Genomic DNA, 15,769 nt, shown 5'->3' with positions numbered 1-15,769 from the left:
GATAGTGCTGTTTCAACCTCTTTAACATTCCCTTCCCTGGAGCAGAATAATCATTGCTAGAATTATTTTAAGATATTATCATGGTGATGTACCACCACACTGATTGTAATGCCAATCAAGCAGAAGAGAATGGAAGCATGATGAAAACCACAGAGCCAAAAGAGAATTGAAGTGACGACTCCAATCTGAGTGACAACTATGAATATATTATATACATTTTTAATAAAGTATAACACCACTTTTCATTAATTATTTTTAATAAATTAAAGAAAGTAGCGGAACAAAGAAACAAAAAAATTATTCACATACTTTTTATATTATCCGTTGGATCTTGTATTAGATGAAGGATATTCCTAGATTATCAAATCTTAACCATTCATAATTTAAAAATTTGAAATTCCTCAAACTCAATTCCAATATAGACCACGCCTTTGACATAATAACACAAATTTTAATTTATAAAATCATTGTATAAATAAAATTCATGATTTAAATTCAAACAAAACAAAATAAATAAATTATGTATATATAGTCTAACTTATAGATGAAATGATATTTTCATGATGTTTTTTCTTGGTTACTTTTCATCAAAATTTGACAGAGAATTTTTAAAGCTTGGGTTTAAATTGTTTAATATGCATAATTTGAGTTCTCTAGGAGTTTTTTCAGGGTGGTGAATCTATTTATGCATTCAAAAATGTATTTTAAACAACAAAAAATCTTGCAATTGTATTGCCGACTTTTGGTGAATTATGATGAAAACAACTATTTTGTCATAAGGTATTTAAAAAAAATTGAGCAAATGGAAGAGGGTAGATGGCCTACGGTTGTCTTTAATGATAGATTGTGCAAGAGCAAAAAAACTTGGATGCAACAAAATAACAAATGGTTTAGTAAATGAGGTATTTGCTTGAACGCGTGTCCCATAAACAACAAAGAGATAAAAGCTTTTGTTATGGAAAAGTTCCACAAGTGTACTTGGGATAAGGAGCTAGGAAGAAAGAAAAAATATTATATTGAAGTGTTTAATCCCACTCATATTCATCAACCAAAAGCACACATAGAGACCAATATCTCTTGGAGAGCCAAAATTCTTATTGCTCACTAATTCTCATCAACTCTATTGTGAAACAGGGCGTTGGAAAAGGCCAAAGGAAGTGTGGGATGAAAGAGTATGCTTTTTTTGTTCTTCCGGAAAAGTGAAAATAGAAAAACATTTCATTTTAGAATGTGAGGCCTTCAAAGACAACAAGGAAAGTTATGCAGATATGGTGGCAGCGAGCTCTTGGGACAATCTATTTAGCGAGGGGTTTATCGAGAAACTGTGAGCATTTATTTTGATGCTTCACAGAAAAAAGGCCGAATACATCAAGTAGATGAAGAAACAATCTGTCCCATAAGCTATCTTTAACCTCGTGGACGTTAAAATATTTTCTTCATTTCCTTCTAAATTAAACTACGCATATATATATATATATATATATATATATATATATATATAATTTACTCAAAAAAATGAAAATCATCCCAAAAATTAAATTAAGACAATTGCGTATAAATTTATATAAGAAATGAGATTATCACATCTCCATATAAATTTGGAAAAGGAAGGAATTTGAATTTTAGAGGAATAGGGTGTTTACAAGGGAGTCTCTATCATATGGATAATAAATTCGAAATCAAAACGACTCTATGTTGCTAGGGTACTAATCGAACCCAATGTTGAATGCTGGATGGACCTCGAATATTGTCATTATGCCGTGTGTGCAAATGGATCAATGCCAGTTTCGACGGATTAATTCCAGTTGCTTGAGGGGTTATACAACATGCATTTCGTTCACCATTCATAAATCTTGAAACTGCTTTCTCCATACAACAGTCGGTGAGGTAAGTTTCCCGCTGACCCAGCGGTTCAAGTGTACGGGAAATATATACTAATTTGGTTTGCGTTTTGTGAGATTAATAAACCTCTAAATGATCAGTTTTCTATGAAAATCACATCGTATGAATAATGTACAGGGTCCCATTGTCCATCACCTGCCTTTATATGAAGAATCTGGACATTTGATCGCCTTCAGAATGCAGGTCGGAAGAAGCACTGTACGTTTCAGAGGCTCGATCAGCTGCTTTGCTCTTGAAAAAGGTACGCTTCCAACACACCATCGTCTGCTTACCTTTAGACTAATGGTAAGCCATATGATATCATATAGTTAATCATGTAAAAGCTCAACATTAATGTTGATTCTAGCTCTTCTACTTCTATGAATGGTCTGCGTTCAAACCTGGATTTATATTTTTATTGCCCAAGTAGTTCTACATTCACACCTGGATTTATATTTTTATTACCCAAGTACTCATGTGGGACCAGGTTCCTGCAATCAGCCCTGCGCTTCAACTGTTTTGTAACCTAGAAGTTTTAAAATGCGCCCTATGGGTTTTGAACTATTTGCAGCTCGGTTGCAGCCACCAGTCTTTATCAATTTTGTATTTTCTACTTAAATTTCGCCCATGCTCTAATTTTCTATGTGATAAAATGATTTACCCATTTCTATACTTTAAAAGTTGTCAAAATTTCATAAAACTGATATAAAATATTTAGAAATTTAAATATTTTTATAAAAATGTGGTGAAACATTTTACAACTTGGATACTGTAAAATTCAGCAAGGTTATAAATTCTAATCCTTAAAATTATCCTTGCTCCATGCATATTCTTCCCATTTATTCTTTTAGGTTTATGGTGCTTATTCTTGCATTCCGTCTTGTGGGTTTATGGTGCTTTTGGTCTTTCCTAGTATAGAGGTAAAAGAAGAATAACACATCTGGGTTGTGGTGAGATAGTCGTTAGCGTGGAACTAAATCTTCAACCTGGGACATAGCACCTCGTCTTTTTAGTAATCTTGCTGTGAAGATTACATTGTAGTATAATAACAAGGAAAGGGACCTACAAAGCGCAAAGATATCTCTAAATAATATTGGTACTAGTACCAGAGTGAAGGAGGATGCTGTTGGCTGCTTGCACTTCAAAGCCAGCTTGATAATTGGCAGGTTTTTGGCCAATGAGTGAGCAACTCCTCGATTCATAGTCTAGCAGCAAACTTTTCCTTTTTGAATGCATGCAGTGACCTAGACGAAGAGAAAGAACTACAGTCAAAAACACGAAATCTGAAAGACAATGTTTATGTTTGACGAACAAAGAAAAGTTGTTTGAGAAGTTTCATCACTGCAGAAAAACATTCTGTGCACTTTATTTTGCTTTTGAGCTTGCGTAGCTCGCGGCTTAAATATAACTCTGCTTAGTAGGTACCCATGTTTTCACTGTGTCTTGGGAAGTCCACACTGTCTGCTTACAATTTTTCAATGATCATCATTTGTTGGCTATCTATTTACTGAAAAGGACATTGCATGTATAAACTCGTGATTGTTTTGGAAAAGGAACTAAATATGAACTAGAGCCAACCCAGTACAATTTTGAGTATTACAGAGTCTTGCATGAGCCTTTGGGTCTGTCTTTTGACATTTCTTCATTTTTTAGAGCAGTAAGAGAGCTATAGGCGAGGTCTGCTTAAAAGCTGTGTTTTTAAACCTGGCCGGCTCGGAACCGACTTGGCCAAAAAAATTTCAACTCGGTGGTTGAACCGGTTCGGCCGGCCGAGTTAATACCGAGCCGGCCGAGTCATTGCATGACTCGGCCGGCTCGGTATTAACTCGGCCGGCTTGGCTGAGTCCGTATCAACCCGGCCGGGTCAAGGAAAGCGGCCAGTGAACCCCCAAAAACGCAATTTTTTTGATTTTTTTTATGTTTTTTCTGAGTGTGGGGGACTCCAAATGGTTTTATTAATTGGTTTTTTGGTCTTTGGTGCCCATTCCCCTCTCCTAGTATTGATATGCTATTCAAATTTCACTGTAATGTTAAATTCTTAAAGTAACAAGGAGAATGTCACTTTTACTTAAATTTTTAACATTTCCATGAAATGACTTAGGATGTTTGAGAGTGGTTCCGGCCTCATTGAATTTCATATGGAGAAAGTAGAATTTTAGATTTCATTCAATATCCAACAGACTTATCAGTTTTTCAGGATTCAGGATTGGGGGATTTCAATGTTTCCATTGAATTTTGTCATGTATTAGGGTATGGAACTCGTATTTAATCAAGAGCACCAATCCCTCTATGTACCTTGATGTTAGTGACATTGGTTGTCAAACTCCTCCGGGATTCACTCCCAAATCGGGAGCTTCTGAACATGTCGCTCCCGCTCCCGTTTTCGCTCTCGCTCCCTGCTTTCGCTCCCGCTCCCAAGTAACATTGAGCCAGATGATGTTGGCAACTCTAGCAGTAGCTAGTTTAACTGGTCACAAAGTTTTGTTGTAGAGGCCATTTATAGCCTCCTTGGTTATGTGTTTTTGTTTTGATCTCTATATCATCATCGTGTATGTATTGGACAGTGCACTGGGTGCCATTTTGATATAATGAATATATTCATGAGTCTACTTTGATCATATGTTGTCTTCTATCTATATTCTAATTTCTAATGCTGTGTGTTTGGAAACATGAATGAAAATCTTTAAAATTATGTGTTTTTATAAAAAATAAATATTTAATGTATTTTTTACAATGGCTGAGTCATTGAAATCGAGCTGGCCGAGTCGATACCGAGTCGGAGTCGACCCTCAGCCGAGTCGGAGTTTTAAAGCATTGCTTAAAAGTAGGAAGACCAGATCATCAATGCATTTTACACTGCTAAACTGATTTGAAAGGGCACGCTATTTGTATTATCCCTTTTGGGAAAATTACCCTTAGGGCACAATTCTGATCTAAGGTTTATAATGAATATAAGAAATAACTGTATTTCATCACAGCATAACAATACACATTAATCTATGAAATAGTGATGCTCTTTAATGGGATATACAGCAGCACAATAAAGAGTTTAGCAGCCAGACGATTCCACAAACAATTATTTATAATCTAACGCCGATTCAACAAATGATTACAGACTTACTCCTCATAACAGAGTTTACATCACCAATCAGAGGCCTATCTCAGCCCCACTAGCCAATCTCGCTGGTTGCTCCACTCTGTTGATAACACTAGCTGACCCAGACTTGAATCAGCTGGTACCTTTAAACTCTTGCAGCCTTCTGTCTGTTCCCCTTTCTGCTGTCCGTGCCCCAAGAATTAGTTTCCTGCTGTCATAGGGACTTGACTCTACCTCAGACAGGCTCTAGATGCACCCTACCTCCGCAGCTCTAGATGCACCCTCTGCTGTCTCAGAACGGGGGTTCCGAACCTCACTGCCACAGAGAGGGGATCCCTCACTTCCTTACTGCCTCTTCAGAAGGGTAATTCCAGCCCTGCTGCCACAATAAATTCAACAACAGCCTCATTAGAAATAGTTTGCTGCCACAACCATGCCTCAGAGATGCCCTAGATATTATTCGCTACTGCAGTCAAGGCCTCAGAGATGATTTGCTGCCACAAACAGTACCTTGGAGATGACCCACTGCCACAGACAAGGCCTCAGAAATGATCTGCTGCCACAGACAAGACCTCAGAATTGATCCGCTTGCACAGACAAGGCCTTAGTAGTCTGCTGCCATAGAGTGATCCACTCAACCCATGCTACCTCAGAAAAGGAGATTGATTTGCTGCCACAAACAGTACCTTGGAGATGACCCACTGCCACAGACAAGGCCTTAGTAGTCTGCTGTCATAGAGTGATCCACTCAACCCATGCTACCTCAGAAAAGGAGATTCCAAACTTGGTTTTGTTGAAATGTAGTGAGTAAAGGTCTTCTAGTTTGTGCCTTAGCTAGTGAAGACCATGATTTGTCTTTTTCTCAGTATGAGTGCGAGCTCATGAGTTAGACTTCAGTTAGGATGAGTTTATTTCCAGTTTACTGGAATAATCATCAAGATGGCATGCGTAGAGTTGGAGCTTCAGTTAAGTGGAGTCTTCATCAGTTTGACTACAGAACGAGGTGGTAGTTACAAGTTCAGTTAGAGTGAGTTAGTCTTTAGTCTTGATTGAGGGGAGAGCGAGTTAATACTCCAAGTGTTGATTGGAGAGAGAATCAGTTGGACTCTCAGACTCGTCAATCAAAACTTGAGTTTCTAAATTGAGCTAGGCCCTTGCATGCTCAAATTGGGTCTATAAAGAGGAGGACGAAGGCACAAAATATCATAAGTTTTGTACACAAGGTTTCTGAGACAAGACAATTCACGAGTTTGTGAGATCATCCTTGATTGTGGAGAGTGCAGAGAGCTTGTGTCCTATGAAATAAGAGATCACAAGTGTGCAAAGATTTAGGAGATTGATTGTGTGCAGATTTGAGGAAGCTTGTGTCCTAAGAAATAGGAGCTACAAGTGCGCTAAGAAATAAGAGACTCGTGGAGATTTGTGCGATGGAATAAGAGCAACAAGTGCACTAGGAAATAGGGACTTGTGCTCTAGAAAATAGGAGCTCCTTGTGTGCAAGGAAATAGGAGAAGTGCACAAGGAAATAGGGACTCCAACGTGTAAGGAAGGAGGAGCAAGATCAAGCAAGAGGCAACACAAGTCAAGGAGGCGGCAGGATAACAATTGCGTGCTAGAGGGCCGAGATCAAGCAATGATCAAGGCAAGCTGAGATCAATTGTATCAACTGAGATTAGTGAGAAGAAGCATAATGCTTTCTTAGAGACATATTGCTTTGTAATAGATCCAATTGCTCAGGAACAATCAATGAAATGCCACAACAAAAATAACAGGTTTTCCCTTTTGGGTTTCTTAGGTAAACAAACATGTCAATTTGTGTGATTGTGTGTTTATCTCTAGTGTTTGTTCCGTTGCTTATAAGTTGTTAAGAAACTCTGTATCTTGGTGAAAGTAAATTTGGTTTCAGTATTTAGTTTCTTTGTTTTTAGTTATTCATCTAAGTAGTTGCAGAGTTTCAAGGAATTTTAACATGGTATCAGAGCAAAGATCAACATAAAGAGCAACACCAAATTGATCAGTTAGGGAGGAGCGCAGATTAGGCAGAAGCCTTGCACTGTAGTTTTAAAGAGCAATATCTTTGGATAATAGTATGGCATTCCAAAGACTAAGGGCAAATCATAGTTTAGAGGGAGCCTCGAACTTCTGCTTATGGAAGAAGGCGTCTCAGTGGTGTTGGAAGATAACGGGGTGCTAGAGTTTGTGTTGAATCAAATAAATCCACCTTAAGATGTCCAACAGTTAATCCAACATAACAAGAATGCCACCAAGGTGAGGAAGATCGTTTTTGAGGGGGTTAGAGATCATTTTATCCCTCATCTCCATGGAAAGAAGACAACATATGAGATGTGGAAAGCCATCTTAGATTTGTATCAGGGTTCCGGTGATGTCAAGAAGCTTGCCTTGAAGGAGAAGCTAAGAAGTATTTGGATGAGCAAGGGACAACTCATCATTACGTATCTTTCCAAGCTCACCCAGGTTTGGGACTGTTAAGAAATCTAAGGGCAACAAATGTAGGTGATTTCTCTTACTTTGATCACTGCTTGTGATATATTTTTACCTAATTTGATAAGTTTCTTCTTTCACTTGATTATTATTACTGTTCTTCTATCATCAAACAACTACCGAACAATAAAATCAATGAGACAATACAACACAAGCTGTAGGCGATTAGCTAGGGCCAAAACCTCTCCAACTTGAGAGGAAAACCCACCAGAATTCTTTCTCTTCTTATAGACCTTCAATTGACAAATTCCAAGACCTTTGACCCTTGACCAAGACCCTCCAAGACCAAGTCACACCTTACTTTCAACAACTTCTGCAAATTTGACTTTCAGGAGCTTTTTCTGCAACTTCGACCTGTCCAACAACTGCATTTGTTATTTCGACTTGTCCAGCTGATTCTTGTGTAGAAACCCTAGCCCTTGCACGTGTGAGAAACAATGGTAGATTCCTGCTCCTATCTTCTTTGTTTGGATAGCTTCTCTCTCCTAGAGAATTCGATTCGTAGAATAGCTCTTCTCTATGACCTATCTTCACTTTTGCAACTCGGCTTTATTGTTAGTTTTTGTAGCATCAGATGTTCTAGCCTTGAAATTTTGTGGAGAGGCTAGAATGCATGGGATCTCCAAAACCTAGAAATTGCTTCTGGAAATTCTGCCTAGAAATGACTTAATTAGATGATTAGTCAATTTTTAAATATTTTCCAAGTCTAAACTTAGGGAATATGGTTAATTAATCAGAATTACTTAAGTCAAGGTGTGAATGTTCTAGAAACTCACACAAATCGACTTCAAGTTAATCCTAGCCATCGATTAAGATCTAATCTTGGCAGTTGGAATCCCAAAAGAGGACTATAAGAAGTCGATGGGCACTTGGAGAATATACATGAGAAGTTCGATTTCATGAGCAAATATATTTCCAGAGTAGTAGCAGTCAGTTGCAGGAGAGAGAGCCAGTGAGATCGAAGTAGTGAGAGAGGGGCAGGGACAGTGAAGCCGGAGGAAGGATTCCAGTTTCGGTGAGTACATTTGTAGAGAGGCAAGTGAGCCACAGTGAGGCTGACGCAGAGTAGTGCAGTAGCCTCTAGAGGCAATTTCAAATATGCTGGGGAAAAGCAGAGTTTCAGTGCCAAAAGCTAGGTAGAAGTTCTGGAGGCCAGGAGAGACATTTTCCTAAACAATAGTAGACCAGGCGGCTTGAGGAGAAGCTGGTTCGAACTAAGTGCAGAAGTGACTGTGCTAGGGTGATGCAGCTGCTGCGCAGAGCCAGTTTGGACAACCCAATTTGAGTTAAGGTCGGAGCCTGGATTTGCTTGTGGAGTGAGGAAATTTCCTCACTAGATTTTTCTCGCCAGTTTTTCTCCGTAGGATTGCCAGTTTCGGCATCCAATTGTACTCATATTATTTCATTGTTGCTTAATATTAAAACCCTTAGCTGCTGCACCGATTTTCCCAAGTTGGGATTTTTTGGGGACATTTGTCTAAAAATAACAATGTTATTTTATATGTGCGTGCTAGCATTTCTTCTAGCGTTTATTCTTCCTTAATTTTATTTGTGTAGGTTACAGTGTGAGTTATTCAGTATTTGCTGTAGGAAACAACAAATAAATTGTTAAATTAAATTAACAATTAGGAGAAGAATTTGCAATTGCTGCAATAGGATTCGAGTTTCCGAATTTTCACATTTATCGCAACAATATGTGCCCTAATTCCTTCGCACATGTGGAGAGAAGTAGCTCAAAACAAATCCAAAACAACTCAACTTTTCTTCTTTCCTTCTTCTTCCTCTTCGTTGCACCTTTCTTCTCCTTGTGATCGAACTTGAGTGAGTGAAGTGTGTGTCTCCAAGTGAGGTCAAAGTCTCGTTTATATAGGCTTCTCATAGGGTCGAGTTGCTTCTTTTAGGCCGACTTATCTCTTCATGTAGGCCGACTTGATCATTTATTCATTTAACAAATATATAATTATTAACCTTTATGAATTTCAACTATTTGTCATTTCTATATCGAATATTGTTGTGGATATGAACTATTGTTCATTACAATGTCCAATGTTCTTAGATAATTTTTGATGGTCAAACAATAAGTCCATCAATAACTTGTAAGTACCAAGAAATGCTTTGCAAAGAAGGCTAGATCAGGGCTAAGAGGTTGAAAGGAAGAAACCAAGTAACTTGGATGTACTGATACTAGGTGTCTTCCTTGAGCATGCTATTAACCTCTCCTTCTATAGAGAGAAGGTGAAGAGGAGCATCCAAAGAGTACTTGAAGTCGGGAAGACAATCAATATGGATACATAATACAAGGTTGGAAAACCCCTAGAAGAAGACACATGAGACAATCTTGTCAGAAAATAAAGAACTTTGTAGGGACATCTTTTTTGTCTTGAGATGGAGGCTCTGGGAGAATGAATTTTGTGTAGCTAAGAAATAATGCTGAAAGATGCTCTAGATCCAAAATGGGTGGTCTCCAATCTTGGCTTGGACAACATTTTGAAGAAAAACAATTTCACATTGAATATGCCAAAGGATAAGGCTGAAACTCTCTTTACATGTACTCTATCAATAGGTGTCAGCCTGGGCTCCCAAATATTTAGGATTCTAGGCATAGATAACAATGGATTTATTAAAGATGTTATAATGATGCATCTTTGAATGGTTCACTTTAAAATGAATTTGGAAGCACTAGTGCTCAACCACAAAGAACAATCACAATTTATAGCCATTTGGAATACAAGATACTAGATTATGTTGCTTGGACATCATAAAAGAAAACTAAGAAATTAGTTTGTTCCATCAACTTTATATGCTACCTATGAGAAGTCATCTCATTCATGATTCAACAGTTATTGAGTTGGTGCAAGAAAACATCTTACTGCGTCAAAAATCCCATGGTTGTTGAAAATATTTGGCAAGAGCATTCACCATGGTGGTTGCTTTGAACTTTGAAGTGTACATTTACAAAATTTAACAAATTAATTTTGGCATGAGAATGCTTTCCATTCTATTTTGATCCAAAAACTAGCTCTAGAGTTTCTTTTTTAAAGCTTGGTCCAAATTAATTCTTGATCTCTTTAGCTTCAATAGTGTTCTTCCAAATCTTCGTTTTATTGTTTCTGAAATGCTATTTGTGCAGTCTCCAACTATTGCTGAGAGAATTTAAATTGTAGGTCCTGTTCCGTATAGTTGCAGTATTTTAGATAATAAAAATGTTTGATGAGGCATAGGTCATGACATGGCTATAATATGAAATGTCTGAAAATGAAAAAGATTTGATGCGAACGTTGGTGGTAATGAGCTACCATTCAAGCATATAAGTGCTAATATGGAGACGGTGGTCAAAGGAGGAATCTTGAAAGTTTAGTTGTAAAGACAAGTGGACAAATACATTGCCATGCACTGTTGAAATAGGGCAATGAAAAGAGAGGAGACAGAGTAGCCAATCCATGCAAGGATTTTTATGGAATATTATGATCAGTTGAGTCATCCTATCCCTTTGGAGGTAGAGTTCAACGTTTCATTAATTGCCCCTAACCTTCTTCATTTGTGTTTAGTTTACTGACTATGAAAAATGTTGGCTAGGAGGAGCAATTAAGAATTGTAGTATCATTGTTTTTATTCGTTCAATTTTGATGGACCTATATCTGGAAAAACGCTTGATTACATGGCCCCTTAGCAGTATCTATCTGTCTTCCACCTCAGTAGATTAATATATTTGACCGCAACTGTAGCTGTTAAATTATGGTATGTTCTATGCTTAAGAGCAATTTACTTCAAATCTTCTTATTAGCCCAATGTCAATTTCCAATATTGCGATTACATCAACATGATAGTAAAATGCAGATAGAACATAAATGTAAACAACAGAAGACAAGCCAAGACAAGAGACACAAGATGTGGCGCCAGCGAGGGACAAACCCCAATGCTGGGAAACCCTTTGATCAATTCTTCTATATTCTTCAATAATTCAGCAGAGAGAGAGAGATAGTACAATATCATGAATCTGTGATTTACAACAGAAGCAATGTAATTCTGATCAGCAAGGTCAAAGTTGGTCAAACAACTCCCAAAAGACCTCAAGACAACCTAGGAGAGCTCGACCTCCAACAGGAATAAATGGCAGCCCAAAACAGTCAACGCAAGGAGGTCAAAACAACAGTCAAAGTTACAACAATACTACAGTCAGCCCTAACCAGTCAATGCTGTCCCAAGTATGTCCTCCAACAGGTCAGCACGGGCTGTCTAGCAATGTGGCTAACCTAGGAGAGGCTGCCCAACCCAAGAACGCAGTCAACTTCCTCTTCGCTGGTCAAACACATGCATAATATACCCTTGCTGCTCCACAGTTAGCCCTAGGTCAACGCTGTCCCAAAACTGACCCACGTCCTTCCTTCTCCCATGTGAGAGTGTCTTCCTCCTCCTACGCATACCCAAGAGACTAGGAGAGAGAGGAATGAGATGGTGATATGAGTGTGCTAATGCCTCAAGGTCTCCTCTTCTTAGATGCCATGTTGAGGTTTAGCTGGGGGTGTGAAACACACTTTTACTTGCTGGCCGACCTTGAGAAATTGTCAAGAAATACAAATAAATTCATATCTCCATGAACACATGTCGGAATTGGATGATTGTTAGATCAATCCTACACCTCTCGACGAGAGGAATCCAAGAAAAATATCAGCTGCCATAAATGAGGTGACCCACATGGAGTTTGGCCATAGTTGCCAATTTTAACAGTAACTTTATGTTAGTATTAGATTCATTAATTGGTTTTAACAATTGCTTGCAAACGTTCAGCACATTGGGAAAGAGCTGTAAGCTATATTCGTTGAAGAACTACAATAATACTTTTGCTGTCACATTGAAGACTAAATCTACTAGCACACTTAATTTCTTAAATGACGTCTAGTAGACAATGCTAGAATTATATAACACATCCAATACTGCATTTATTTTTAAGAAAAATGGTGAGCTTTTCCGCCTTGTTTGGCTACATATAGCAGACTTCTATTTGTGCCAAATTGGCTACCTATGCAATATAGTGGGATTTAAGCAAGGGGGGGTGTTGGATTTTCCTTACACCCTATGTCAGGTCTATGACTTACCAAGCACACAAGCACACTAGGATTGTAGCAGCCGGTGCATTTGATGGAGGCTCCGTAATTCTACCCCTCACATGGTCCTACACTTCCCGCTCTTCCAATGTCAGATCAAGGGACATCTTCCATCCATGATAGTCAGACTTCTCACGGAGCTTGTCTTCGGCGGGGAAGTGTGATGAGGAACCCATGAAGCCTTTTGAATTTTTCCAACTGTCTTTCGGTGATTGCTCTTGCTCTTGTTTGGGCTTTGTCTTCACCTCAGCTTTGATACCATGTTAAATTATGGTATGTTCTATGCTTAAGAGCAATTTACTTCAAATCTTCTTATTAGCCCAATGCCAATTTCCAATATTGCAATCACATCAACATAGATAGAACATAAATGTAAACAACAGAAGATAAGCCAAGACAAGAGACACAAGATGTGGCACCAGCCAGGGACAAACCCCAATGCGGGGAAACCCTTTGATCAATTCTTCTATATTCTTTAATAATTCAGCAGGGAGAGAGAGAGATAGTACAATATCACGAATCTGTGATTTACAGCAGCAGCAATGTAATTCTGATTAGTAAGGTCAAAGCTGGTCAAACAGCTCCCCAAAGACCTCAAGACAACCTAGGAGAACTCGACCTCCAACAGCAATAGATGGCAGCCCAAAACAGTCAATGCAAGGAGGTCAAAACAGCAGTCAATGCTATAACAATACTGCAGTCAGCCCCAACCAGTCAATGCTGTCCCAAACATGTCCTCCAACAGGTCAATGCAGGCTGTCCAGCAATGCAGCTAGCCTAGGAGAGGCTGCCCAACCCAAGAACGCAGTCAACTTCCTCTTAACTGGTCAAATGCATGCATAATATACCCCTGCCGCTCCACAGTCAGCCCTAGGTCAACGCTGTCCCAAAACTGGCCCGCGTCCTTCTCCCATGTGAGAGTGTCTTCCTCCTCCTACGCATACCCAAGAGACTAGGAGAGAGAGGAATGAGATGGTGAGATGAGTGTGCTAATGCCTCAAGGTCTCCTCTTCGTATATGCCACGTTGAGGTTTACCTGGGGGTGTGAAACACACTTTTACTTGCTGGCCGACCTTGAGAAATTGTCAAGAAATACAAATAAATTCATATCTCCATGAATACATGTCGGAATTGGATGATCGTTAGATCAATCCTACACCTCTCGACGAGAGGAATCCAAGAAAAATATCAGCTGCCATAAATGAGGTGACCCACATGGAGTTTGGCCCTAGTTGCCAATTTTAACAGTGACGCTATGTTAGTGTTAGATTCATTTATTGGTTTTAACAATTGCTTTCGAACGTTCAGCACATTGGGAAAGAGCTGTAAGCTATATTCATTGAAGAACTACAATAATACTTTTGCTGTCACATTGAAGACTAAATCTACTAGCACACTCAATTTCTTAAATGACATCTAGTAGACAATGCTAGAATTATATAACACATCCAATACTGCATTTATTTTTAAGAAAAATGGTGAGCTTTTCCACCTTGTTTGGCTACATATAGCAGACTTTTATTTGTGCCAAATTGGCTACCTATGCAATATAGTGGGATTGAAGCAAGGGGGGATGTCGGATTTTCCTTACACCCTATGTCAGGTCTATGACTTACCAAGCACACTAGGATTGTACAGCCAAAACACTTTGCACAATGGAAATGTAACAGCAGTGAATCAATGAAAGTACACGAGACAAATAGATATGGCCCAAAACTTGTTTTTATTAGTCCATCAATAAAACATAGGGCTTCCGTACCAGGGATCATGGCCCTTACAAAACCCTGATACTGGACGACTAGGGTTTGAGGTCAACACCTTTTGACCTTCAATCTTCCCAAAAGAACAATGATGAAAATAGGCAACTTAATCACTGATTTTTACAACAGTCCTTTCAGTCCTCTTTTGTCACTGACACCTGGCTGTCCTTTGCCTCCTCTTGCAGAGAAATGGCTTCTTTAATGTCTCTGACAAGTCAGCTGCTCACAGTGGCTTTTATCCTTCAAGGTTACTGTATAACTCAGCCCCAAATCAACAGCTACACACAGTCAACTTTGTCCCTCAAGATCACTGCATTCTAGCCCTCAAATCCTGCTGTTCATGCTGTCCTTCGATGAACAGACTTCACAAAAACTAGTCAGCAATCTCTCTTCCACAGAATAACAGTCTCACTGGCCTTTTTGCTCAACCTGAGGTAGCTCGGCCTCTGCTCCTAGGGCTCCTGAGGCCTCTCGGCTTGCTCTGTGACAGACTGAGGCCCTCTGCAGCCTCTGTGGTTCTCTGCGGTTGGCTCTGCGGCCTTTGCAGTTGCCTCTGCGGCCTGACTGAGTCCCTCTCAGCCCAGTCTGAGACAGACAGAATTCTCAGCCTGCTCTTGAACCTTCTTCTTGAACAGAAAGCCACTTGTCCTCTTCCTTTAGATATCTGCGGCCCCTCTTTGATTGCTATGCTTCACAAGAGATGAATTGCTGTGGTGAAATGTCCTCGCATTTGCCTCCAAGGCTCCAATATATAGGTGTTCATGGGGTGTCTAATTAGCCGCAAGGGTCATGTCCATAGCACCCAGCCAACCTGAGCCTACATGCTCAAACACAAATATTTTGACAAATAAAATTCATTTTCTTGTCTTAAACCCACTCCTTTGGGTTCAAAACCCAATGCTTGGGTACTTTTTCCAACCAAGTCCTTTTGGTGGGTCAAATTTTCACAAGTCAAGTAGCCTAGACTTGTGGCCCGTGGGAGTACCTCCCAAGCTACATTTTTCAACAGAAGATACTGGAGTTACATTTCTCACAAGGGATTTGAGTTGGTCAATTGCAAATTTGCAAGTAATTTGATGTCAGAATAGCTTGAAATAGTGTGCATCTATCTTGTTTGTCTTTTTTGTTCTATTGGGATTTAAGAATATCTTTATTTTGTCATATAGGTATTTTGAATATCAAAGTAGTTTTAATTTGGGCATGCTATGTGAGTTGTGCTTGATATCTTTTTACCTGGTCATGATGATTATACATCTCTTTACTAAAATACTGTTTTTCCATTTAATGATTCAACATATTGGATCGCTTCCTTGAACAATTTTGATATCTTTTTACCAGGTCATGATGATTATACATCTCTTTACTAAAATACATTTTTTTTGCATTTAATGATTCTACATATTGGATCGCTTCCTTGAACAATT

General features: G+C 38.9%; 1 protein-coding gene across 2 annotated transcripts in view; it reads left to right on the top strand.

Annotated features, from left to right (window-relative positions):
• Positions 1 to 1,702: 1,702 nt before the first annotated feature.
• The window catches only part of LOC149201722 (uncharacterized), a 145,856-nt gene continuing 131,789 nt past the window's right edge, over positions 1,703 to 15,769 (top strand). The window contains exons 1-2 of one of the 2 annotated variants that reach the window (XM_089399806.1): positions 1,703 to 1,887; positions 2,020 to 2,143. In XM_089399806.1, the coding sequence (XP_089255932.1) occupies positions 2,080 to 2,143 (64 nt within the window). In that variant the 5' untranslated portion in view covers positions 1,703 to 1,887; positions 2,020 to 2,079. The remainder of the gene's footprint in view (positions 1,888 to 2,019; positions 2,144 to 15,769) is intronic. The other variant, XM_089399807.1, reaches the window with a different exon arrangement.

Source organism: Pinus tabuliformis, chromosome 2_1, assembly GCF_031772625.1.
Source record: "Pinus tabuliformis cultivar Carrire ecotype Pingquan chromosome 2_1, CPIR1, whole genome shotgun sequence".
NCBI classification, from domain to species: domain Eukaryota; kingdom Viridiplantae; phylum Streptophyta; class Pinopsida; order Pinales; family Pinaceae; genus Pinus; species Pinus tabuliformis.
This window is presented reverse-complemented; position numbering and strand designations above follow the sequence as displayed.